Source organism: Cygnus olor, chromosome 5 (assembly GCF_009769625.2).
Source record: "Cygnus olor isolate bCygOlo1 chromosome 5, bCygOlo1.pri.v2, whole genome shotgun sequence".
Classification (NCBI taxonomy): Eukaryota; Metazoa; Chordata; class Aves; order Anseriformes; family Anatidae; genus Cygnus; species Cygnus olor.
In genome coordinates this window covers 12,836,988-12,860,913 of record NC_049173.1, presented here as the reverse complement: position 1 = coordinate 12,860,913, position 23,926 = coordinate 12,836,988, and the positions used below count along the sequence as shown (strand labels likewise).

At 44.8% G+C, this 23,926-nt stretch overlaps 1 protein-coding gene across 6 annotated transcripts in view; it reads left to right on the top strand.

Annotated features, from left to right (window-relative positions):
* The window catches only part of EVL (Enah/Vasp-like), a 146,042-nt gene that overhangs the window by 26,725 nt on the left and 95,391 nt on the right, over positions 1–23,926 (top strand). For 2 of the 6 annotated variants that reach the window (XM_040557555.1, XM_040557554.1), the window contains exon 1: positions 2,508–2,536. The exons of the other annotated variants lie outside the window; for them this stretch is intronic. In XM_040557555.1, coding sequence (XP_040413489.1) covers positions 2,508–2,536 — 29 coding nt within the window. Of the gene's footprint in view, positions 1–2,507; positions 2,537–23,926 lie in introns of those variants that run through there. 6 annotated transcript variants of the gene reach the window in all.

Sequence of the window (23,926 nt, the reverse complement as noted above, 5' to 3'; positions counted from 1 at the left end):
CACTTGGCCGCGAGTGGTGCTTCTCTGTCTTTGTTCAGTCCAGATTTAGCTCTTTAGCGGCAGAACACAAATGCATTTTTTTCTTTTGTTTCCATGCCTTTATCTGTGCGGGATATTACTTGGTATTCTTCACAGTGAGCTACTGTCTGTCTATTTCTGATACACCGCCCACCATGGCATCACAGTATTTTTAACCGCATCTTCTATTCCCCCAACCACCGAGCAAACCTGAGAATGCTACAAAAAGGAAAATGAGGCTTTTGAAGTAGCTGCCTGTGAGCAGAGGAAGCAAAATCTGCTGATGAATAGCAAGCAAAGTTGAAAATGAACGTAAAGCGTTTCAGTGCAGGGTTTCTGTCTTTCTGCAGTGGGTGCAGAACCTCTTGCCCGATGATCCCCAAACTGGCAGCAGCGCTCAGGCAGTACCTCCTGATCTTAAAACTCAAAGCCAGGTGGCTTTTGCTTCCCCCTGCCCCAAAGAAATAGCAAAACCATTCACAGGAAGGACAAAAGGCTGGTGCACAGGAGGAAGGAAGGCCTGTCTTCTGTGGCTTGTCGGGCTGAACGCCCCAGAGAAGGAGGCTGCCTGAATACCCCAGTTTTCAGAGGTGCAGCTCTAGTTGGAATAGCCAAGCAACTTCAGGAAGCTCTAGGTGAGGCACTTGAAGGGATTTGCTTGTGTCACAAATTGCTCTTCATAGGAAATAAGATCTGCTGTTTTTTCCTGCGAGAAATATGATCCTGTTGATGAGCAAGAAGCAGCAGGAGAGTAGCCGAAGGAGTATTTCAGCTGCTACAGGAGCGTGGCGTTTGTGGAGAGGGGCAATGGGGTTGCAGCACTACAGAGGAGTGGAACAAATCACTGCTCCATGTCAGTGACTTTGACCTCCAGGTGAGATGGAGCAGCTAGTGAGAAGCTCACCAAATAGCGTAGTTAGTCTTTTCTGACGGGAGCGAAGAAGATTTGGGGCGTAATTGTTGCTGAAGTCAAAAAGCGTTAAAACGCAGGGGAGCAAATGAGCTTAAAATGGACGAAACCCAAGGATGGTATTTTGGCAGCCCATAATTGCTTGCAGTATCTCAGCCCCTTTTAACCCGCATTGCTGGGTAATAGCCACCGAAGTGTGAGCCTGGAAGCTGGAAGGGGACAGCCTGGCTCCGGCAGCCAAGGGCTTTGCAGGCGCGCCGAGTCTCTGCTTGCTCAGCGCCTGCTCCTCCAGCAAACCAGCTGGCTACGTTCGGTTCTTTTGTCCTTCTGCGAGTATGGGGAAATTGCATGTAAAACTTGATAAAAATACATCTCTGAGGCAGAAGCTTCGGATTACACATGGGAACTGGCAAATCTCGTTGTTCTTGTTGCATATTCCTTATGATGCATCTCATCAGGGAAGATGCGTGTGCCCAGAGGGGACTTAGAGCTGTAGGATCCCTAACACCCTTTGCTTCTCTCTTCGTGTTAGAGTTCACACTTAAGTTTGTGACCAAGAGGCCAAATTTTATGGGTTTGCTTTGAAACAAACCTGCACTAAATTAAAAAAAAAAAAGAACCGATTACTTTTTTTGTTTTCTTTCCGAAGGTTGTTGCCTGAAATCTGCCCTTTGATATCTGAAATTGGCTTTAGGTACTTGCATTTGGGACAGTTGTTATTTATCCACACAAGACAAAAACCCCGAGGAAATGTTGCTTCTTTATACGGCAGATTGAATCAAATGTTTTTGCTGACATATTTTTCCCTGTGACAACTGACACTGCAGTTGTCACATATTTCCTTGCTTTAGCGCAGATACGTTTGAAGAGCAGGAGAGGAATACTTCTAAGGAAGTAATACGAGAATACCGTTGCTGGGAATGAAGATAAGCACGTACCCTTCTCATAATTGCTATGTTGTAATATTTCTAGTGAAGAGGAAAGTATCTGGAGACTCTTTGTTAGAGATTGTGGGGTTAGGTTTGGCCAGATTTTACGAGAAAAACATTCTGGTGCCTGGGAGTATAATTTTATCCTAGCTATAAAAGCGAAAGAAAATTTATCGCGGGATATTTAGTGGATTAGAAGAGCTTCGGAGTGTATGTCAGGAGGTAAATTCCAGTTACATCAAAGTCAGTGTAAATGGTGTGGGGTGTGCATTTAGTGCCTGAAACGTGGGGCAGCCTGGGGAAGAATGCCATGCTTCTATCTTTTCCCCTCTCGATCTGCACACCCTACAGAGCACCCATCTCACTGGTGCCAGCCTCGGCTGGGCTCCCCAACACTTACTGCAGTTTAATCCATTTGCAAAGACATGCATTTTTCTCTCTGCTCCCCTTGCCTTGTAGGTGTGGCAACCTGACTTTTTGCATTCTTCTGTTGTCTCTCTCATCTCGTATACATGTTTATACCCTCCCCCTCCTTTTATTTATTTATTTACCATCCTTGTAATATTCACAAACAAGCAGTAGCTGCCATTAATGAGGATCCAGACACGCTTTTCAGAACTGAAGCCAGTTATCGAGTCGCATGGAAATTGATGTCAATCTTTAAAATGAGAAGAAACATGTGAGTACAGACGGCTTCTTTAAAGAACAGAATTAATGATAATTTTAAAATCCACCTGTGGGCATTTATTAGAGAAAGTCATTCCTGGTCCTGCTAACTCTGTCTAGCCTTGAGTGTAGAGTCTTTAAAGATTTGAAGCATTTTATCTGTCTATCTTTTGAAGTTTATGCTGTATGGTAAGCAGATGCTGCCTGCCTACTTCTCCTTACTGGCAGTGCTGGCTTCTTAGGGGCAGGTGCTTGGCTTTGCTGTCCCGGTGCCTTCCCCAGGTGCCCATTATCTCTGTCCCTGCCCTGAACTTCAGCCACACGACAGAGTGCACGCTTGGCTTCCCACTTGCCTTTTCTCTGACTACACGTTACAATTAGGAGATCTTTCTTCTCAGAAAGAGCAGTCAGGCATTGGAACGGGTTGCCCAGGCAGGTGGTGGAGTCACCATCCCTGGGAGTGTTCAAGGAGAGGTTGGACATGGTGCTTAGGGACATGGTTTAGTGGGTGACATTGGTGGTAGGGAGATGGTTGGACCAGATGATCTTGGAGGTCTTTTCCAACCTTAATGATTCTATGATGAGCTTGAACCCCATCCTCGTAAGCTTCACGTTCATCAGTTACAGGTGGAGAAGATACGCTGTTTATGGCGGAAAAATGTGGCAAGAAAGCTGATGTGTCACTACTAGAAGCAGTTTTCATCTGAGGACGTGTGCTTTTCAGGAACAAGACTTTGACTCTCCCCTGGTGATTCTGTGTGAGTGGTACCTGTAGCTGCAGACTGCTGGCTGACCAGCAGCTGGAGAGCTTCTTCGTGCCAGCTTGGGTTTAGTTTCGTGCTTTGGACTGTGCAGCACAGCAGGGCCTGGCTCCTTTAGAAACCATAGCTGCCTCCTGCTAGAGACCGATTTGGGTCAGGCAAGGTAATGAGAAGTAAAATCTGGGGGTTTGTAGTATTACCTTCCAAGAGCAGCTAGAGGAAGGTGACACTTCAGTGCTCTTTGCTGCAGCTGGTGTAGAGAAGGGGAAGGTGAGGAGGATGAAAGTCTGTGAAATAGCCCCTCTCTTTCCATCTAGCTGCAATGAAAGCAAAGCCGTACTTTGAAGAAGAAAGGGAAGGACTGGGGTGAGAGGAAAGCTTTCCCAGGCGATAGGTGCATGCAGCAGGTGGTGGTAATGCTGCAAAGTGCCACCAAGTTAGGGGGATAACGGCCCAGCAAAGCTGACTGCTGGGCTAGGCACAGGGATGCTGGCTCTGTTTTGTGGAGGCAGAGCTGAGGGTTTGGGTCTGAAACTGAATGAAAATAAACTTAAAAATAAAACTTTTCCAGCTCCTCTGTGGTGAAATTACATGCGTTGATACTTGTCGATTGTTAGAAATTGAAGCATGAGCGTTTCAGTTCGGAACGTGCAGGCAGTGCGTTGGTTCAGCTTATGGAGAGTTAACTGAAGTCCTACTTTGCCTGATTCTGGATGATGTGGGATGACAGCCTGGCCTTAGAATCATACGGAGCTGGATTTAAAGCTGGATTGTCCGCATCCTTGCCGAGTGTCTTTGGCGTTTAGCTACAGGGCAGGAGAGCTTGTGCTGCCTTTATGGCAACCAATGTATTTCCATACAACATGCTGTCGTAGTGCTGCTGTAGCTGTCATGGTCTAAAGATACAAATGTATGTGTATGAAGGGAGGCGGAATATCTTTTATTATACCTTTAATTTTATTATACTTTTATTATATCTTTTATTAAACCAACTTCTATAATTGGCAAAACCAGGAGAGCTTATGATTACGCAACCCCTTTGCAGACCTGAAACAGAAGTTTTGAACAAACAAAAAATTAAGAAAATTTCAAAAACACGCAGAAGAAATGTAATTCTGTGAAGAAGAACTTCAGCTTTTCTTTTCATTAAAGTATCCATTCTTAGCAATACCGTAAATCCTCAGACTAACTTCCCATTAAATGTGTCTGTGGGAGAGAAGGAAAAGAGGGGAAAAAAATAAAAGCTTGAAGGAAATAAAAGGATAAAAAGTTTAGGAAAATAGATGATTGCAACTTTTGCTGCAGATTGAAGAGGATTTTTTTTGGCTCTAAAAGCTTGTCCTTTATTCTGACTGTAAGAACTGGTCTAATAAGAAGAGTATTCCTGCAAACTTTGCCTCCACAGAACATCTCTGCTTGATGAGACAGCACTTTTTGATGTTGTTTCATGCTAACTGCATTTCATGTAGTTAACACTGTCCTGTCCAGCTGTTTTGCTGCTGTTGCTTTGCTTTGCTGCTGTTTGGCAAGGGGCTGTCTCTTATAAAGCTGGGTTAAAATGCCAGTAACAGATAAGGCTCTTTTTGTCATTCGTTACAAGTTATATGAGATCAAAGTCACATTATTCTTTTAGTTGGGGAATGTAAATCTAAGAATCATATTTCAAAAATCAAGAAAAAATTCATCTTGCATGGATCATATCTACCTAAGAGCATGTGTCTGCTCTGATTATTACAGGGAGGAGGATCAGCTGGATACTATTTATGAAGAAAATTGGTCTTGGTATTTAAATACTCACATAGATGTGGAATATTTAATTATTTGAAAATTTGTTTGTTTCACAGTGTTAAATAATGTGGAAAATCTGATTCTAGACTTGTCTGTGTATTGCAGAGTGGAGGGAGTGGGAATCATGACCCTATTGTCGTAGAAGCTGCAATTTTTCTTATATCTATGATCTTTCAGTGCATCAGGTTGCAGGTAAATAGGACTGATATAGACTTCTTCCACTGGAAGCCACGAAAACTGGCAAGCTAAAACATACCCTTTGTGATTCTTACTTCAGTAGTAAGATGTATCAGTAAATGTTTGCAACTGATGAAGTGGTAGAGGTAGGTAATGGTGATGAAAGCCTTTTCAGAAGAACATACAAAAAAGACAAAGTGAAGAAAAATTCACATATAACCCAGAATGCGGTTAGAGCAAGGGAAGCGTGTTTCGTTTGTGACCTTGTCACCAGAGAAAGAGGTTATTGCCTAGAGCCTATACTGTAGGTCGCATGCAGTTACAGTACCACTTGGGCATAAATAAATGCATGTCCCAGTTATGCCAGATGACTGCACCATCACTGTATGCCCTTTGAAAGCAGAGAATACAGCCCAAGCTTCACCCACCGTGCTTTAAAGCAAACAAGGCAGTCCTTTGAGTCTGTATGTTGTATAGTGTGTATATGTATGTGTATAAGTGTGCTGTATGGTGCAACTGGACTCATCCCATTACGGTACTGGGACATTTCTGTTGCAAGCAAAATAGAAAATTATTTAAGGATCCTGAGTAATTAGTACCATGAAAGGTGGGGAAAAAAATCAAACAAAACACCAACTTTGGGAAAGATCACGCTTCAGAGACAGTACTGGGTTGTTAGGCAAGATTAGTGGCATTAATAACAGGTAATGCTTTCATGTCAATAGGTTCCCTATAGCCATTTTTAGCTACTGCAAATAACTAATGGTAATTTCTAAACTCACTCAGACAGCACAGGCTCGTTAAACCAAGATATGCATTTATTTAAACTATTTATAAAGTGCAGCATGAAAAGGAGGAGAAAGAAAACATCTGATCACAGAAGAAAGTGAAGCAGAAGAATCCACGGAGTACAGCACATGTAAGGTATCTAGATCATTTAACATGAAAAAGATGTCAGATTTAGTGTGGAAATTCCTGACGCTGCTGACAAAGATGTAGCAACATCCTGGCTTTGAAGGTTGAAGTAGGAGAAAATCAATCCTGAAATACGATGCCATTTCCCAGCACTGAGGCTTGTGGAAGAGCGGTGGTGTTGAGAGGGGAAAGCCGTGCACTTGTCACCACCTCGGCGCTGAGCCGCAGTTTTGTGCCTTTTATTCTCTCCCCCACAGAAGGGATCGCATCCGTGCCTGGTGGTGCAAAAGTCTCGGGTGCGGATGGCTGTGGGTAAAAGCTCGGCGCAGCTCTGTCCCGACAGCTTCCTACATCCTCTCTGAGCTCCAGCCACGCTTGTGTTCCCGTCGGTCTGCGTCAGGGTGACCCCGATTGCCAAGTCCTCGGGACTTCACTTGGCCGCTGCTGCCTGTGTGGGCGAGGGGCGAGCAAGGGATCAGGCACAGGCCGTTTCTCCCTGTGGATGTGCGATTTGGCTTCTGAGGTCTGGAGCGTGTTTTGCTTTGCTTTCCTCGTTGGTCCGGTGGAAGCATCTGAGGTCAGCCCTGCTGAGGACGGCAGCCCTGAGCCTGGGGGCGTGGGGAGGAGCCGGGCCTACGCTGCCTCGGGCGGCTGCTCCCAGTCCCGGGATAGCCACTGGGGTACTGCCGAGGGCAGAGAGCCTCCTCCTTACTTCTTGGGCTTTTCCCCCGTCAGTTTCCCCACTGTCGGTTATGATCCACATAGAGTGGGGCATCCTCAAGGCCTCTGACGTCCTAAAATCTGTATCTGCAAATGACACGTAAGTAAATTAAAGCCACCAGTCTATGAACTGAGTCGGGTCTTCTAGTTGTTTCTCAGTGCTTCTAAAGGATGATGCGGAGCTTTCTGGTGGGTACCACAAATAGAAACTTGAATTTTAAGAACCCATTTTGAGACACGCATCCTGTTTTACACTTTATGGAGTCCATCTGGTAGAGGAGCTGTATTTAAGAAAATCCAGTGCAAGGGAAGCAAAATCCTGCCATTGCGTTGCTACAGTGGAAAAATACGCACCGTACTGCAGCTTGCGCTCGTGGTTTAAGACGATGACTGGCAGAAAGTCTGTTTCCAGGGCTTTCTGTGCTGAACAGATTACTTAAACCAGAGATCCCTTCAGATGTCTGAGCTCAAATACAGAAGCATTAAGTAAAGAACTCAGGAACTTGAGTGAGGCTGCTCACTGAAACCATGATTAAGCTTTAAAGGAGGAAATCAAGCAAGGATCAGATGTAGCTGGGTGTGGAAAATATCTGTGGAAACAGGTGTTGCTTGTCACTTCGAGTTTTACTTGGATGCCCAAGCAAGCTCAGGCAAGCAGGGACAGAAATGGTGGGTAAGTGCAGAGGTATGGGTGTCCTTGAAGTGCTTGCTGCAATCCAGGGAAAGCTGTGTCCACCCCAAGAGCTCTTCAGTTGGGCATAAAGGCCAGAGCAGTCATCTGGTTTGTAGTCAGTGCTTAGTGTGCAGACCCAACGCCCCTGTAACCTTGAGAGGGGATCAAATCTGACAGTGGTGCTTGAGCTAGAAGTTAGCAGCCAGGAGCGAGGGCTGGAGGCTCTCTGCTTAAACCACCCCATCTGTTTAAACTAGAAGAGGTAGCAGAGCTGAGCGTGACCACGGCTTTGTGGTGGAAATATGGGACAGGGAAATATGGCCCTCTCAGGGATGGTGAGTAACTGGCCTGAAAGTGGTCTCCATAGCCCTCAGCTGGTTGCTGTTGCTGCAGCGTATCCTTCGTGCCATGAGCACGGGCGGCGGGGGGCTCGCTGGGCCAAGGATGCCCTCCCTCTGCAGCATAACTCTGTGTACGTATTCACATATATACATACTTATGGGCCTATATATTTGTGTGTGTGTGTATTCCTACTGTAAATGGAAGCTGTTTTCAGATTGAAATGAAAGCATTTGTATTACGTAAGTATTTTCTTGGATATTACCTTGGTGGAGTTTGCGAGAATGGAAGATGGGGGCAGCGATGCTTGGTTTTGGTTTCTTGTCCAAGTCACTGTCTGCAGTGATTCAAGTGTGGCTTCTAGGCAGGAATTATTCATATTTGTCCATTAGACTTGGCAAAAGCCTGCAGGTTTGTTTACATTACTGAAATTCAAATCTATTTGTCTGGGAAACTTAATGGCAGAATGTGTGGGCTTTTATATGCTTATGTATAGTCATCTTTAGGCAGAAAGTAAGAAATGAATGTTTTGCATTAGTGGATGACTTGAACAGGCAACAGAAAAGGGAAGATGGTGGTGAACTTGTCAAGTGACAGAACAGAAGATACAAATCCCAGAGAAATAAGGATGCAAATACCACTGAGGACTGTCCAAAAATGAGTGCATGCAAATTAAGTTCAGCTGTTTCAAAGATAAATATCAGATAAGTGCTCTTTGTTACAGTAATCATGATGGAGCTCATGTAGTAGTTAATGGTACCGCTGTTTTGATGAGGGGCACTGGATTCTCAGCACACTATAAAGATGTTAATCAGCGAAGACTCAGCATTCCTGCAGGATTGTTATGATTATCCCTACTTTGCAGTTAGCAGGAAAACTAAGGTTAAATGACATGCCAAAGGTCAGATTCCAGATTAGATGTAGTGCTGGGAATAGAAGTTATGACTCAAACTCCTTCAAGCCATTTACTTAATTCAAGTGTTAGGAAGAAAGGCCTTGCCTTGTTGGGAATTCCAATCTGAGATCAGTCTGTAGAAGGTTGGGTGACTTCTACTTCTTTTTTCTGCAGTGGAAATTAGCCCCACTTTCAGCCATGGGCGGATAAGCAGCGCTGTGGGTGCAGTTGTGCAGATGTCTGAGATGGGCTTCATTTCCTAACTTGGAACGTCTGCGTATGACCTGGTCCCCGTTGGCTCCTTGTGTAATCAATGGCAAGAAAAAACTGCTGATAACGTGATTCGTCTGACCTGTTTTAGCTGCCTGCTTTACAAGCAGATGAAGCATGCTCTAAAAACACTTTCCCTCCTTTTGATTTTAAGGGAGCCTAGATGAAGAACTGCAATGTATAGGTTGTCTGGGCTGGGTGAGGTGAAGCAGAACTTTGCACAGTGTAAGCAGCTTTAGTAAGCCAGGTGGCCCAAACTGTGGTTTATTACAGCAGTTTTTCTTTTTTCATAGTGGGGTTTTGCAGTTGGCCTGGCTGATGATACTTGCTGCCAGCCCTAGACCTCGTTACGTAGAAATTAGAGATTGACGTGTTCTTGCTGGTTACAGAGTGGGAGGTTATTAAAAGAAAGAGGAAGCATGTGTGAAGAAAGACATCAGAAGGAAACAGTGGATTCTCCCTGCCCTGATAGCTAAAGGCTAGCCTACCTATTGCCAAGCAGCTACGGATGACTTGCTCTGGTTTTGGTGAATCTGGGGACTAGCAGCACCAGGCCACCTTGGTCTGTGAACATAACGCCAGGGTGGTGTACACCAGTATGGGGTGAGGTCTCTGCCTAAACCAGCTGCTGACAGGGGTAGCACGTACAGATTATCTGGCTTTCTCAGTGTTCTGTGTACGGCGCTTTCATTTTCTTATCCCATCGTTTTTATTCCAGCATGTGGCCCATGATTTAACATCCATTAGATTCAACTTCAGTTTTGGAATATAAATTTGGGAATGACCCAGGTACTGACTCTGAGTTTGGGTGAGATAAGTGCTTTGAATTTGGTTTATTGCTCGAACATGTCTTTTTATTTCAAAAGATGGAGTAAATATACTCCCTTATAAAACATGGGGTTAGTCAAGACAGAAGTTGGCTTGTGATAGGATTCAGTGTTACATGGGATGTTTCACTCAACTCCAATCACACCTCTTCAAACAAAATCACCTACTGTCCTCTTGTAGCATGCATTTAGAAGTTCTGTTCTGTATTTCTCTGATGCGTCCCCAAAACCTTCATGTTCTTTAAGTTTACTTTAAATTCTCCTTGAAATATATTTATAATGCAGTGCCTATGATACTTGCACAGCCACCTGAAGTCCGCCTTTACACAGGTATCCTAAGCAATACTACGTCAATATCCTCTGGTTAATTTATCCTAACCTAATTTATACTAACCCCACATGTCCTCATGTATTCATACATCATATTTATAAAAGCCTTCCCTGTGTGCTGAGTTGTATGGTAGCCAGCATTCTTTGTGCTTTAGCTGAACTCTCTACTTGGGACTTTTAATAGCAGCTAAACCACAGAAATGTCTGTACTGCAGTGTCATGAAGCAGGGAAAGATGTATCTAAAAGTCCAAAGAGCTACTTGTGCCTGGGTAGTAAAAGCTGTGCAGATAAGGGAGACTCTGAGAATAACTTCCTTCATGATCTACCTACCTGCCCATTGGGATGCTGGAGGAGTTTTGGGAAATGCAGGGGATTTAAGAAGGTCACAGGTTGTAGTAAATGCCCGAAACATGAAAGTGGATTTTTCAAAGTGCTGAGCCTTGGTCTGTGACTTATGCTGACAATCTGTAACTGTTGTCATCTCAGTTGGGTGCCGATGGTCTTCATGCTTTGAATCAATTAACTAATGGATCTGGGATAGCTGACATTTTCCTCTTTTTCTTAAGTGCTTTGTTTTAAATGCCATCCTAGACCAGCCTAGTTTCACTGATGCAGCAGTTTCCAAACACTAAAAAGAAAATGCCCTTTGAGAAAATAATCCCTGTGCCCCTGTTGGCATCATCGTGTCCCATCTTAAAGTGTTGTGTTTCCTTTAGAATAGCTAGAGATCTTCTCTGGGCAGTGCTGGGTCTTCCTGGGTCAGGCTTATGATTCAGGAAGCAGTGAAATAACAAGGAATAATGAAAGCAAAGAACTTCATCGTGGAGCTCGGGCATAAGTTCCTGCTTTCTGAAAGCTTGGGCAGATGTGCCCATTACATTCAGTTTACGTTTTAAATCCCCTCTCACAAGGATAACTGATAGCTTTTTGTTTTAAAAGTTGAGCCCCAGGGGAAGAAATGCCCTATCTCTTCTTATACCTGACTAAGCTTTTGCATCTTGCTGCTCTGAGAGATGCAAAGACATGCTTTGAACGTGCACATAAATATCCTAAGCCTAAGGTACAGTAACAGAGCCTAGGTTGAATTCAAGGCTACAACTACCTATGTGTCCCAGGAGCTGATCTCTTCTTCCCTCATTCCTGCCAGTTGCGGAGCGACTGAATTTGGCTGTTTATTGGAGCGTGTTTGCAACTGTTACCAAATATTAAGGAGATGAATATGGAAATAGTTCTTAATGTTACTGAGTCTTTATCACAGTTATAAGACACTAGTTGCTGTCCCTTTAGTAAGTGTGGTTTTGTTGTTGCTTTTTTTTTTTTAATTTGGAAATGAATTGACAGTTCATTTCTTGACAACTAAGGCATGAGAGAATGAACTTCGCAGTGAAATTTGGCTATAGTAAAACACGTAATCTGTTTGACTTCATCTTAAAGAAGGCAGTTGTTTAAAGCAGCTGGTTAAGTACACAGATGTTCTGGTTGAGGGCAATCCGATATTAAAATGGCATAATGTGGCAACAAATTCTCATTTTAAAATGAATGGCTGACAAAAGAAATATTCAGTTAAGCATCCTACCCGTAATTATAGCGGCAGATATTTCGCTTTTAGAAGGATGCGATCAAAAGGTGCTGAACAACAGAGCCTTCTTTCTAGCAGAAAATGCTGTGATGCACTTCCTTATGAAAGAAATGATGCGTTTATTGGCTTGCTGGACTCTGTTCCCCACTGTGAGACTGCAGCATAAGTCTGCAACTGAAATGATGGTGGCTATGCAAAGAGGTTTTATTCATCTACAGCCGTAAGAAGGGCTGTGAGGAGATATAAGAAAACAAAAAAGCTGAAGGTAGTGTGTTTGTGTAAGGGTCCTGTTCCTCTAAAGGCACAAGTAAGGTTGAATTTTTAAGCTGGGATGGAGACCAGCTGCCTCAGTGCATTTCTTTATGAAACATGGCCTTTTGATTATAATATTTTACTCATCTCTAGGAATGCCTGCCCATTGAAGCATGCAAGTGTTGGGCTTCCTCTCCCCGCTGCAGGAAAGGAGGTAGATTTATGCAATTTCCTTGCACTTAATTTATTTGAACTTGCATAGCTGCGCCCTTGGGGCTGCAAAGGCCCTGGCCCTAGGGCCTGCCGCTTTTGGAAGCTTCTAAATGCCAACTCTAATCTGAGTTTTGATTTTTAAAAACACCAAGTTCCTTGACTTTTTGCTTGCAAAGAAAATGGAGTTACTCCCAGTAACTGAAATGCTGGTACCGTTATATTTCAGGATATAAGGTGGGAGAGCGAGTGATGTATAACTTTTTCATGTTCCTACAACAATAAAAAGCAGTGCAGTGTCTCCGATTACAACAATCAAACCAGTTAAACAGTCGCTTTCTTTCTTCATTTCACCCTCCTCTGCCTTGTACAGGTGTGTTCTCTACTGCAGCCTTCGGAGTTCTTTGTAGCCTGCCCTGAAGGTTCAAAGACCAGGGCAGTTTTGTATTGCCTGGGCCCCAAGATGACCGCTCCCTGCAGAAAGCACCCGAAAACCTGCAGGAAAGGGAGGACTAGGGACACTGGAGTAGTAGATGTTTTGGGAGCACAGTACAAAGAGCGACTGTGGGTATTTTTCCATCCCTTCTGTTGGCTGCCCAGTTTGCTGGCAAGACTGGAATAAAGACCCAGGGGTCTAGCCAGAAACAGAAGGTAGGTAAGCGGCATGAAAGGTTGGTCTAACACTTCTGAATCCTTCTGTAAGTAGGAAACCGCTCCGTCTTCTTCTGTGTCCTTCCCTATCTCAGCCTCCAAGACCTCCTCCCTTGGTGCAGATCTTTTTTTTTATCCCACCTGAAGCTTCCCCAGCTATCATTTTGTCACTTTAACCCCTTGGCTGTCATTTCTGCCTCCCTTCCCTGCCCACCACCTTTCAATCATTGCCTTTAAAACTGCTAGTAAGACCTGAAGTTGGTCGGGCTGGTCCACCCGTGGGGACACGGTGGCCTATGTGCCAGTAGTCAACCGATGGCCCATAGCAGCATGGGACTGTGCAGAGTACGAAACTCCTCTGGGCAACAGGTAGCAGTCAGCAAGATGACCTTGGTGTCTGCATTGGTGTGATCACAGCTTTATTAGTGCTGGGGAAACTTTAACTGAGATGCACGCCAACAACTTGAAGTCGCACTTCTTGTTGAGAGGTGCAACGCTCGTCCTTCTGCAATCGTTGTCTTGTGAAACAATTTATTTTCTCCAGTGATGCGCGTCACCCAGGGTTGTTTTGATTAGTTGGCCAAGTTTGCTAGTGTATAATCACAGAGAGCCCCCTGTGTCTGAGGTTCTTGTAATCTGTCTGCCAGTTTGCACCGTCCTATAGGCACTGATAAGAAAAGCCTTGCTCTGGCAGTGTTGTGTCTTGCCCAACATTTGGAGAGCTCAAAGCATGCATGGCACGTAGGAGCTCTCCGAGCCTGAAGAACGAGGTTAGAAAGTACTGATCTGAGCACCTTCAGCATCTTAGAGCTGAACACTGCTGGATTTATTCTGACTTCCCTCGCCCTCTGTTACAGAGGCCTCGAGTCAGGATGGATTTCAGAAAGGATGTGGTGAGTGGATTGGGAGCAGGGGCTTGGGGGTACTTGGGTTTTCTTCCCAGTTGTGTGCTAGCACTGGGGTGACTGGGAAGAACAGATTTCCTGTGTGAAAAACGGGGACAGCAAGGCTGCTAGAGAGAAATGCTCTGATCTCTACCGATGAACGCTTCCTAAGGCTGAGACATTCTCCTTCAGAAAACAGCTTTTATTTAGGCATTTTTCTTCTGGATTGCCCCTCCTGGGCAAAATCGCTTGCATATTCATGTCATACTTCTTTATAACGTGACTTCCAGCAAAGTCCACCTGTGGCAGGAGGTGAGGATATATAGGGTCTGGCACATTTGTTCAGATTTAACTACTTTTCCAGGAAAACGTTTAAAAGTACTTTCTCCAGATAAGACGTTTTCTATTGCTGTATGTCTTGAAAATGAATGTGCTACCTCAGGGCAAATACAGGATCTTCTCACTGCTTGTAACACGGTTGCTTTAAATCTTCTGCCTTTATTGAGAAAATGATCCTCCTTGGTGAGGATTCCATTAGTCTATCAGGGACGCTCTTAGTTAGAGAAGTAGATGAGTCATGGGAAGCCTTGTGTCTCTTAGTGCATGTTTGCAAACCTAATTTTAGTCATCCTACTGTGTTCTGCACTGCCAAAATTAGATAACATTGTTACTGCTATGCGAGTGTTTAAGTCAAAAAGATTCTCCAGATAAATATAACTTGGAAAACCAGTTCGTTTAGCTGTATTCAGTCACAGATCACAAATACATCCGTAAAATTATTTTGACAGGTTCCTAAAATTGGTTTTCTAACACCATTCTCAGACCCTTTGGCTTCAGCAGGCTTTGCATCGAGTCCTGAACTGCGTACATGTCTAAATGAGTGTCTGATATATCCTGTATGTCCTGCTTAAAATGAATCGGTACTACTGCTTCTGTGCTCTGCCTGCAAACGTCCTCATGAGGCACAGCAGCAGTTTAGATAAAGGTTTCTGGACTTGCCAGCAAATTGTCCTCGTTACTGTTAATTTTTTTATGTTCATCTCTGCCTCTATTCTATCTGTATTTCAGCCCCTCCTATTTACTAATGAACTTATCGCCTGTGTCCTTGTGAAGCTGGAGATCTCACCCTCTCTTTTTGCACAGCCTGCTGGTCTTGCTCTTTGGCTGAGTGGTTAACCTCCGGGAGCTCAGTGCTGGGTGAGGAGCTGGATTCAAATCAGGACACGGACCCCAGTTTAACAAAGGATTTGAGCACATACTTCAGTTGAAAACATGAGCTTAAAAGCTCTGCGACAGTCTTCATGACATGTCTTCAATGCTTCATCAAACTGAGTTTAGCTAACATTTAATATTACTCTTCTGATGAAGAGTTTGGTTTTCTCAGCTGTGGCCCTGCTCCATGAGTTGGATCTGATGAGGCAAGCCCACAGACTAGCTGGTGGAGCTCACTGTAGTTGTGAGGTTAGGTGGTAGATGCTGGGTAAGCACGCTTGTCCTGTCAGGGGCTTGGTGGCATTTTGTAGCTACTGTCAGAGCTGTGTTTGCCATAGTCCAGCCCCATGAGAGAAACACCCTGGAGATTGTGGTGTTGTGGTAGGTGAGAGAACAGGAGGAACAGAACACAGACAGAGGTGTCTGTGTAGTCCAAGACCGAAATGAGTATGGACTAGGACAGGAACAGGACCTCAGTCTTTATGTGAAACATCAGCTAAAGACATCCAAAAAGGGCGAAAGAAACTGATAGCTTTTGTGAATGGACTGTTAAATGCTACCTCTGATGCCACTGCAAGCTTTCTGCTATATTGGTTACTTCTGATTAGATTTGTGAGATGTACTAGATGACAACAGTCTATTTAAACATCTATTCATATTCTTGCTGTAATGTGTTTCAGAGTGGATTGTATTTGGTGTTGTGAGGACACGCACAGCCTCTGTGCTTGCTTTCTGGAACTCCTCACTTTTGCTGTTATTTCAATCAGCATTCCCGCTCTGTGCCATGTGCTGTTGGTTTTGTCACCAATTTGTGAGCCATGGCACCAGGATCTCCTTGGTTTTGCGTCCAAAAAAGGACCAGACTTGGAGTCTCTGGACGTGTGTTTTCCTCCAAATACGCTGGAGATATGAACTAAACTCACAACATCTCCTTTTGCAGGGTGAGTCTTCTTGCCCCTTGCCTTTCCTCCCAAACACACCGTCTGCCCGCCAGCACGACTTATCTCAAGGCAAGGTGTGCTACATGGGGTGGGTGAGGTCGATAGCGCCAAGTAACAGCGAGTGAATGCAGTGGTTGAAAGAGAAGAAACAAGACTGGGCTGTGTCCCTGGTGTGCAGCTTGCATGGGGAATGTGTGATTCATGCTTTGGACGCCCATTTCACACTTCCCCACAGCTGTGCTGCGTCTCGCATGCCTGCAGGGATGTGTCGCAGGGCTCCTCGCAGCTTGGGATCCCAGGGCTGCAGCTGCTCTGCGAGCAGCCATCCAGCACGGCTGGACAGCGGGGTCGTGGAGCAGGAGGGATGCTGGGGTGCGCTCCAGGAGGAGACTTCTGCACTGGAAAACTGCCTAAAACACATAATTAAGCAACATCTTAATGCCAAAAAGCATTGCCTCTTATCTCATGGTCAGGCGTCTGTGTGGGATCTCAGGCTCTGGGACAGCAAGGAGCTGAGAAAGGGAGGTTGAAATTGCTCCTTGGCCATCTTGATCCTTCAGGCATCCCTCTCTCCTCCCATGTTCCTCTCCTCCCGTGTTTTTTTCCCTTTCCTCCTGCTTCCAGCGCTGTGCTACGTGCCGAGAGAGGGAAACGCCTTTGCTTTCCTTGCACCTGTTGTCTGGGTAAACAGAGATTCGCTGCTGTTGACATCAGTCCACAAGCCCTGCGCTCCGTTAAGGCTCCTTTTAACCAAACAAAGCATATTTTCAGTGGTACGCAATGTTTGGCTGTGCTAGCAGAGAGCTCCAGCAGGTGTCTTCAAGGCCTTCAGGAATGAACCAGCAGTCCCCAAACGGAACATGCAGTGGGTTGGATGCTTGGCTAATGGAAGTTGGCCAGCCTGCACTGGATTTCACCCAGGACAACTAAACTAAAAAAAAAAAAACAAACAAAGCTTGTTTTCTTTCTAACATCACTGTCCCCTTCTTTGCTGTCTCTCAGCAACCTGTCCCATACCCTCCTGCTGCATCTTTCTCCATCCCACTTCTCCTTCCCCACTGGCCATCCTATAGGCATGCCAGTCCCTTGGCTGGAGTAACTCAAGAGCAGTTTTGCCTTCCTCACCACTTACATATTCCAGGAAGCAAAATCTGCTTTTGGTTTTGCAAAAGGCTGCTGAAAACCCTGCTGGAAGCTGGGGAACATCCGTGGCACGTGTGAAATACAGCTCAGTGCTGGGGCCAGCAAGTTGCGTGGGAGAAGTGTTGGGATGGCGCCGCAGGAGGGAGAGATCCTGCAAAGCTGGGCTGCCTGTGAAGTTATGGAAAGCTTCAGCAGCACGAGTCTGGAGCAGCCCTTTTGCAGGCGTTGTTCCTGGGCTGTGTGCTCTGACTGGGCATTTCCTGCTGGTGGTGAGACCAAAACTCCTCTACAAGTCGTAGAAGCATGCGTCAGGGCTCTGCCAGGCGGTGGCCGTGGCCGTGGAGCTGAGCCCCCTTGCACATCCCGCAGGTAATCGCTGCCGGCCTCGTGAGCCAGCGGAGGAGGAGTGAGCAGGAGGGTGTTGTCCGTCTGCTTTCGGCAGAATTAGAAAATCAGAAGCAAAATGTTTCATGCTCAGGAATCTTTGGATTGGAGCAAGCAGCTGAAGACAGCTAAACGTCTTGAAACAAATGGAGAGGGTGATAGGGTTAACTGGGGATTCAGATTGATGCTAAATAGTGTTTGCAATTATTTATATTTATCCTGATGTCTGTTAGCAGGACTTTATTAATGGCATACTCAGCAGGCTTGGTTAAAATGAGGACTTTAAGCAAATAGCACTTTGATTTAAAAAGAGCTTTGAAATATGAAGCACAGTAGGAAGAACAGGTGTTGGAAGAACTGTAGGCCGAGAAAGCCATTATTAGATTATTTGCTGCCTTCAGTGGATCTGGAAGGAAAATTTCTGCCCCTTAGGCTTTCCAGAGATTTTCTGCTGGAGTCAGTACTGAAATGCAGGCAGCTTTTTGTACCAAGAGCATTTATATAAGGATGGATGATGCAAATAGCTGATAGTTTACAGCTGCTCTGATCTGCTATGGAAAAACCTCCTCGCTTGTAGTTACCACAGTACGTTCCTCGTGGGCATCCCTGACCAGAGGAAACACGCACGTTGCCAAAATGTACTGCTTTTCCAGGGCCAGGACTTGGCAGAGTGAGGGTAGGGAGGGGGACGGGGTTTCTGAATCAACAACAGGTCTCCTGAGGGAGGAACTTTCTTCCTCCGTAGGCTTGGCTCCTGGCTGGTGTTACAGCTCTGATCAAAACCTGTAAGCAACATCTTTTACCTTCAGGTCTGAAAATATAATTTACGCAGCATGTCTACTGTCTTGTTATTTGTTTGGCAGTAAAACGATGGTACTCCATCCGCACTTCCTCGGTCAGGCTCCGTGACTTGCTTTCTGTCTTTGTGCTGCCTGACCACTCGAATGCCATTCGGAAAAGGTAGGAGATGCGAGAGATGCAGTTTCTTCTTGACGTCTTGCTACAGATGTTGAAATAATTCTTCTCTCTTCACGTGTCAATGTGTCCAGGCAGCTTCAGAGCTGGGAGAAGGGTTCTTTACCTGATACTTGGTTAGGAGCAGCAGCAGGTGGCAAATCATGACTGAAATGGGAAATCAGTGCTTTTGTAAATGTGACTTACGGAGCTGAATTTACAGTATAGGTCTCATTCTGAAAGAAGAGAGAGAGCTTTTATCCAACGTGCTATTATTACAACTAAGTCATATGGAAATTCACCTGGGCTGGAAATTTGGTAGAAGATGTCAGTCTATCAGAAGGATTTAGGGTTTGAATATTACCTTTGATAAGCCACAAATATAGAAAAGGTAATATGTAAACTCAATTTATTAAATTTTTTTTTTAGTGTAAAAATCTTCTTCAGTACGTGCTACAGCTCTTTGCTTGGCTGCATGAAAGTGTGCACTTGTTTTTGTTTTATATCTTTTAAACAGAATTGTCAAAATCTACCTTCATGTAAGAATGCATTAGCCAGTGCTTCTGGCTAAAGGCAGTCTGTATTTAAGTGCTAAGCCACCATTGCTGCTTCCTGCAGAGGTACAGAGAGGGTTGTATTCATTGCGGTTAGCTCACCTGCATTGGTTGAATAATGTGAATTTAAAATTTGGAAACTAAATGGAGAAAGCAGAAAGTTTTTTTTTCCCTCCCTCCTCCTCCCCCTGCTGTTCTAATTATGAATAAAAATGTAATCAAGGAGACCTGCTACTTCTAAAGCTGAGGAGGAGACCAGGCTTAGTCTGTCGGCTCAGTGTGATGGCAGATGATATTTAATCTCTATTTTGTAATATTTTTAAAGTTAATTTTTAGATAGCAGTAAGGGAGTTATGTAAGCTTATTTTTGTATGCTCTGGATTGAAATTCAAATCTATATCGCTACGCAGTATGGCAAATCAAAACCAGAAAAAGAAAGATCTGCTAAATGCACACCACTGACTTCTGCCTAAGTTAATGTAAAAATTAAAGTTTTGAATAAAGGTGTGTTTAATCCGTGTAATTACTTACTGCATTTAGATACCGAATAATGCATTCTCCTCATCACCTGAGACAGCACCAAGTTTCTTCTAACCAGTGAGAGTTTCCTTTGGGAAAACATCTTTTTTAAAAAAAAAAACAAACTCAATGCAAATCAAACTGGAAATAGATAGCACAGGAAACCCAGTATTAATTAATTTTCCCGATTGAAATCATAATTAATATCGGTGATACAAATCAATGCGTGTGCTTACCGCTTTTGCAGGCGCACAGGGGGATAAGCGTGTGTGTGGCAGGGGCGAGGGAGGCTCAGCACCGCTGCCAGGACGTCTCCTGCCAGGGAAGAGAGGTGGCCAGGACACGGATCTGCGGTGCAGACCCCAGGCAGCTTCCACAGGCGTTGAGAAATGACACTCCCAAGCCCCCTTATGAAACTAGCCCTCGCTTTTATTAGAAAAGCGGTTTTCAAGCAGCATCCCCGCTTGGAAGGCAGCACTTTGTGTTCGTAGTTTAATTCGAACAAAATGTTGGTTGTAGCCCCAAATGATGGTTTTGATTGGGTTGATCCAAAATAGTTCAATCTCTTGGTGTTGCTGTTCAGCAAGAGAAATAAATTACCATTATGTGTTGATTTCTCCTTCCGGTTGTTTATTGTAGTGCGGTGGTTTGTTCTGCTTTCAAGTGTCATTAATCCCTACGAAATAAATCAGGGTTCCTGAATGAGCTTTTATTTGTCAGATTTGACTGGGGTTTAATCCTCAGCATTGTTAAAAAATGCTCTGCTTTTTTACGGAGGTGGATTGTTAGGACATACAGTGTGCAGATGGTGGAAATTTGTACTCTGAATGACTCGGGGATTGTAGTCATCTCCTGTTATTATTGGTATTTCTCCCTCCCCTTCTTCTTCTGCCACACGACTAGGGCTTGGGGTGAGGTTTCATATAAACATTGTGGTGTGTTTGAAAAGGGTCAGCAGAGGAAGAAACGGTTGTGATCTGCATCTGAGCTTTGGTAGTCTGGATTTCCTGGTCCTGATTCTGGCTTCTAACCGGTGGAGTTATTTCACCTCGGGCTGTCTCCCGCATCCCAACCAGTCCTTAAGGCAAAGGCTGTCACTGTTATGTGCTTGTGCATCTAGAAAAATGGGGTCTCCAAGCACTTCTGTTCTGTGAACGCCACCTACAAATGAGGTACTGAAATGTTACTGAAAACGTCGTTTTAATGAGGACTGGAGTGGGTACTGCTTAGAGGTCTGCACCGAGGTGTCACCAGCTGGCAGTACCTGCACGCAGCGTCCAGCGGTGGAGCCTGATGTCTCCGTGCAATGGAAAGTTTGGGCTTTGCGTGCAGGAAGACTTACTTCAGAGCTGGTGGTGTGACAGGAGAGGCTCATTAAAGCAAAAACAAAGCAAAGCAAAAAAACCCAACCCAGCTATTAGGTAGATGAATGTACTGAGAAGTACCACAAACCGCAGGAGTTTCCTCCCATGCCTCTTTGACCTGCTCTTCCCAAGCAAAGACTGCAGCACCTCAGCCAAGAGGCAAATCATTAACAGCACTCCCGTACTGTGTCCCCGAGAGGTGTCACCGGTCGTGTTGGATGGATGGGGATGGTTTGTGTGCACATTTGGGAGAGGGGAAAGATAGATCCTCCTCTCTGTTCCCTTCCCTCTTTCTGGAAGATACTCTGGGAGTGTCATAGGGATGGTCCCAAGATAATTTAAACAAAATTGAAAAAATGAGGCTGTGTGGGCCAGAAGTAGTTTGTTCTTACTATACTCAGATCCAAAGGAAAAGCTCCAGAAGATCCTCAGGCACCTCGAAAGGCTTCACGTCTAGAAAGAGACGGCTGGGAGTAGAGCCCCTGCTCCCTTGGGAACATGGTGGGTGCACTCTGCGGCAGTGTTTGGGGTAAACCCGCACACAGAGTGGCAGAGAAGTCCACAGAGAAAGGCCCTGATGTGTAGAAAGGCTAAGATTGCTTGGGGGGAGAATTGTCTTTTGTAGCATCAGGTAAAATTTTACTTCCTTCTCTGTAGGGAGGGTTCATAACCTCTTACAATAACAAGAGATTTTTATCAGTTTAGGGTTAGTCTACACACCTCACAACAATGCTGTGCTGTTAAGTTTCTCTTTCTCAGCCTTTTATTTCTCACTTTCATATCTAAAAATTTTATTTAAACTTACCTTGGTGGAAACTGTCAATATCCCTTGGCTTAGGGAAGCGGGGAAGGCCTTTGTGTGTAATGTGAGTGGGGTGCAGGTTCGGACACTGGCTTTGGTGTGGGTGTGTGGTGTCGCTGTGAAATGAATGTCTGAAATGGGCAAAGGGATCTCTGAGGAGAAGAGGTGGGTGTGGAAAAGGCATGGATGGGGGTATCATGGGAGATCCTCAGAGATGCCCCTGATGCAGAAGGGATGTCTGTTGCTGGAGAGAGCCATCAGATTTAGAGGATGGTTGTTTGCAGTTGAGATCATCACGATATATCAAAAGTACACACCTGCTTCATCCTGTCCTGAAATTCACCCTTCAGTCTGACAAAATGAAACCAGAACTATGACTCAAATAAGAAAAAAAAAAAGTGGGTGTGAGGGCAGGTGGGGAGCCAGATCTCCCTGTCCCTGGTCTCCCCCTCCTCTTACGAGTTTGCTAGCAAACCCAGGAGGCCCGGACTGCTCCTGCCTACGAGGCACCGTGCCAGCCCAGCCTGCCTGCAGTGCTGGGGGGGATAGAGAGGCAGAGGGCAAGTAGGTCCAGCGCTCGTGTGCTGAGGTTGTCACGGGGAAAGGGTACAAAGTGCTATAACATAGTGAATCAAGATGTAGTCTGAGCCAAATACTGGGACCTTTTATGCTTTCTGTGTTTGTTTCTCCCACCTACCCACCACTATTGTTCTCTTAAGAAGAGGAAAAAGCAATTCAAGTTTTAATTTGTGTATGTTCAGGTGGGATGATCCAGTTATGCTGCAGTCATGTATCTACGAAGTAACAATAAACTTGTCATCTAGCTGTTGCATTTTTCAAAATATGTTGAACGTTTTGTTATAGTCTCTACTGTGCCTAAAACAACACTTCTTAAAAAAAAAAAATAAAAACACAGCACAACCTCTAGGACATGTAGATGATGTGCTATGAATAGACAAATACTTCCTAAGCAATACTGTGTGCTGAATAGCCTTTGTACCTTAGCAAGCTGCCAAATCTGCAGTGAAATCTGGTGGCTGAGTCACAGAGTCCTTTAGGTTGGAAAAGACCTCCGAGATCATCTAGTCCAAGCGTTAACCTAGCACTGCCAAGTCTGCCACTAAACCATATCCCTTAGCACCACATCTGCACGTCTTCTGAATGCCTCCAGGGATGGTGACTCAACTACTGCCCTGGGCAGCCTCTTCCAGTGCCTCACAACCCTTTCAGTGAAGGAGTTCTTACTGATATCCAACCTGAACCTCCCCTGGTGCCGCTAGAGGCCATTTCCCCTCGTCCTATTGCTTGGTGCTTGGGAGAAGAGACCAACCTCCACCCTGCTACAACCTCCTTTAAGGTTATTGTAGAGAGTGTTAAGGTGAGCCTCCTTTCTCTGGGATAAGAAAAATTAGATCTTTGGGGTTTGACAATACACCTGGCTCTAGACATGCAAAGCAAGATCTTCCAGCCCTCTTTGTGGGAGTGGATGAAGAGAGAGTGACGCTGGAGGGGATTCAGTCACAGCATCTCAATGAAATTGGACGGCAGGTTTTCACTACGAAGTAGTGCTCATGCAAATCCACCTTGGCCTTCTCTACTCCCTTTGTATTCCTCTTTAAAAGCAAAACTGCCTTTCAGAACAAGTTGTTGAAAGTAGAACATGCCACGACTGCTAGGCTTGGTGGAAAAGACAAATTCTTATAATGGAAGGAACGCTGTAGTAGTTTCTACCAACACTGAGACAAAAGAACACAGACATAACTCTGTCTCTTAATATGGGCTTCTGAGTGTGTGGGTCTTTTTTTCCATGTTTGTTTCGAATTTAAAAGTTGCAGGTGTCCTGTAGGTAATTAAAGGATGAAAGTATCTAAAAAAAGTAACTCATGTTCTAATAGGGACGTCTGTGTAAATCGTGGTGTATCATAGGTGCTGCTTTCTATCATTTTGTGTCATCAGAGCTCTTTCAGAACTGTAGCTCTATCAACCACAGTGGATATTTTAAAAAAATGTTTCCTTATTATGACACCGATCTGTTACTGACTCAGAGGAGGAGAATTGTAGGGCCAGCTTTCAACCGACGCTCACTCTGTCTGCTTCAGTGAAATCACTCTGCTAGTCTCCACCTAGTCTGACCTGGGGTTATCTTTGTGAATTATACATCAGAAGAACATTACTAGCATTTGAGAATTACACTCTAAAATCAATATTCTGTTTTTTCTTAAACTCAAATTTAGTGGGATACTCCCAACATTTCTTTC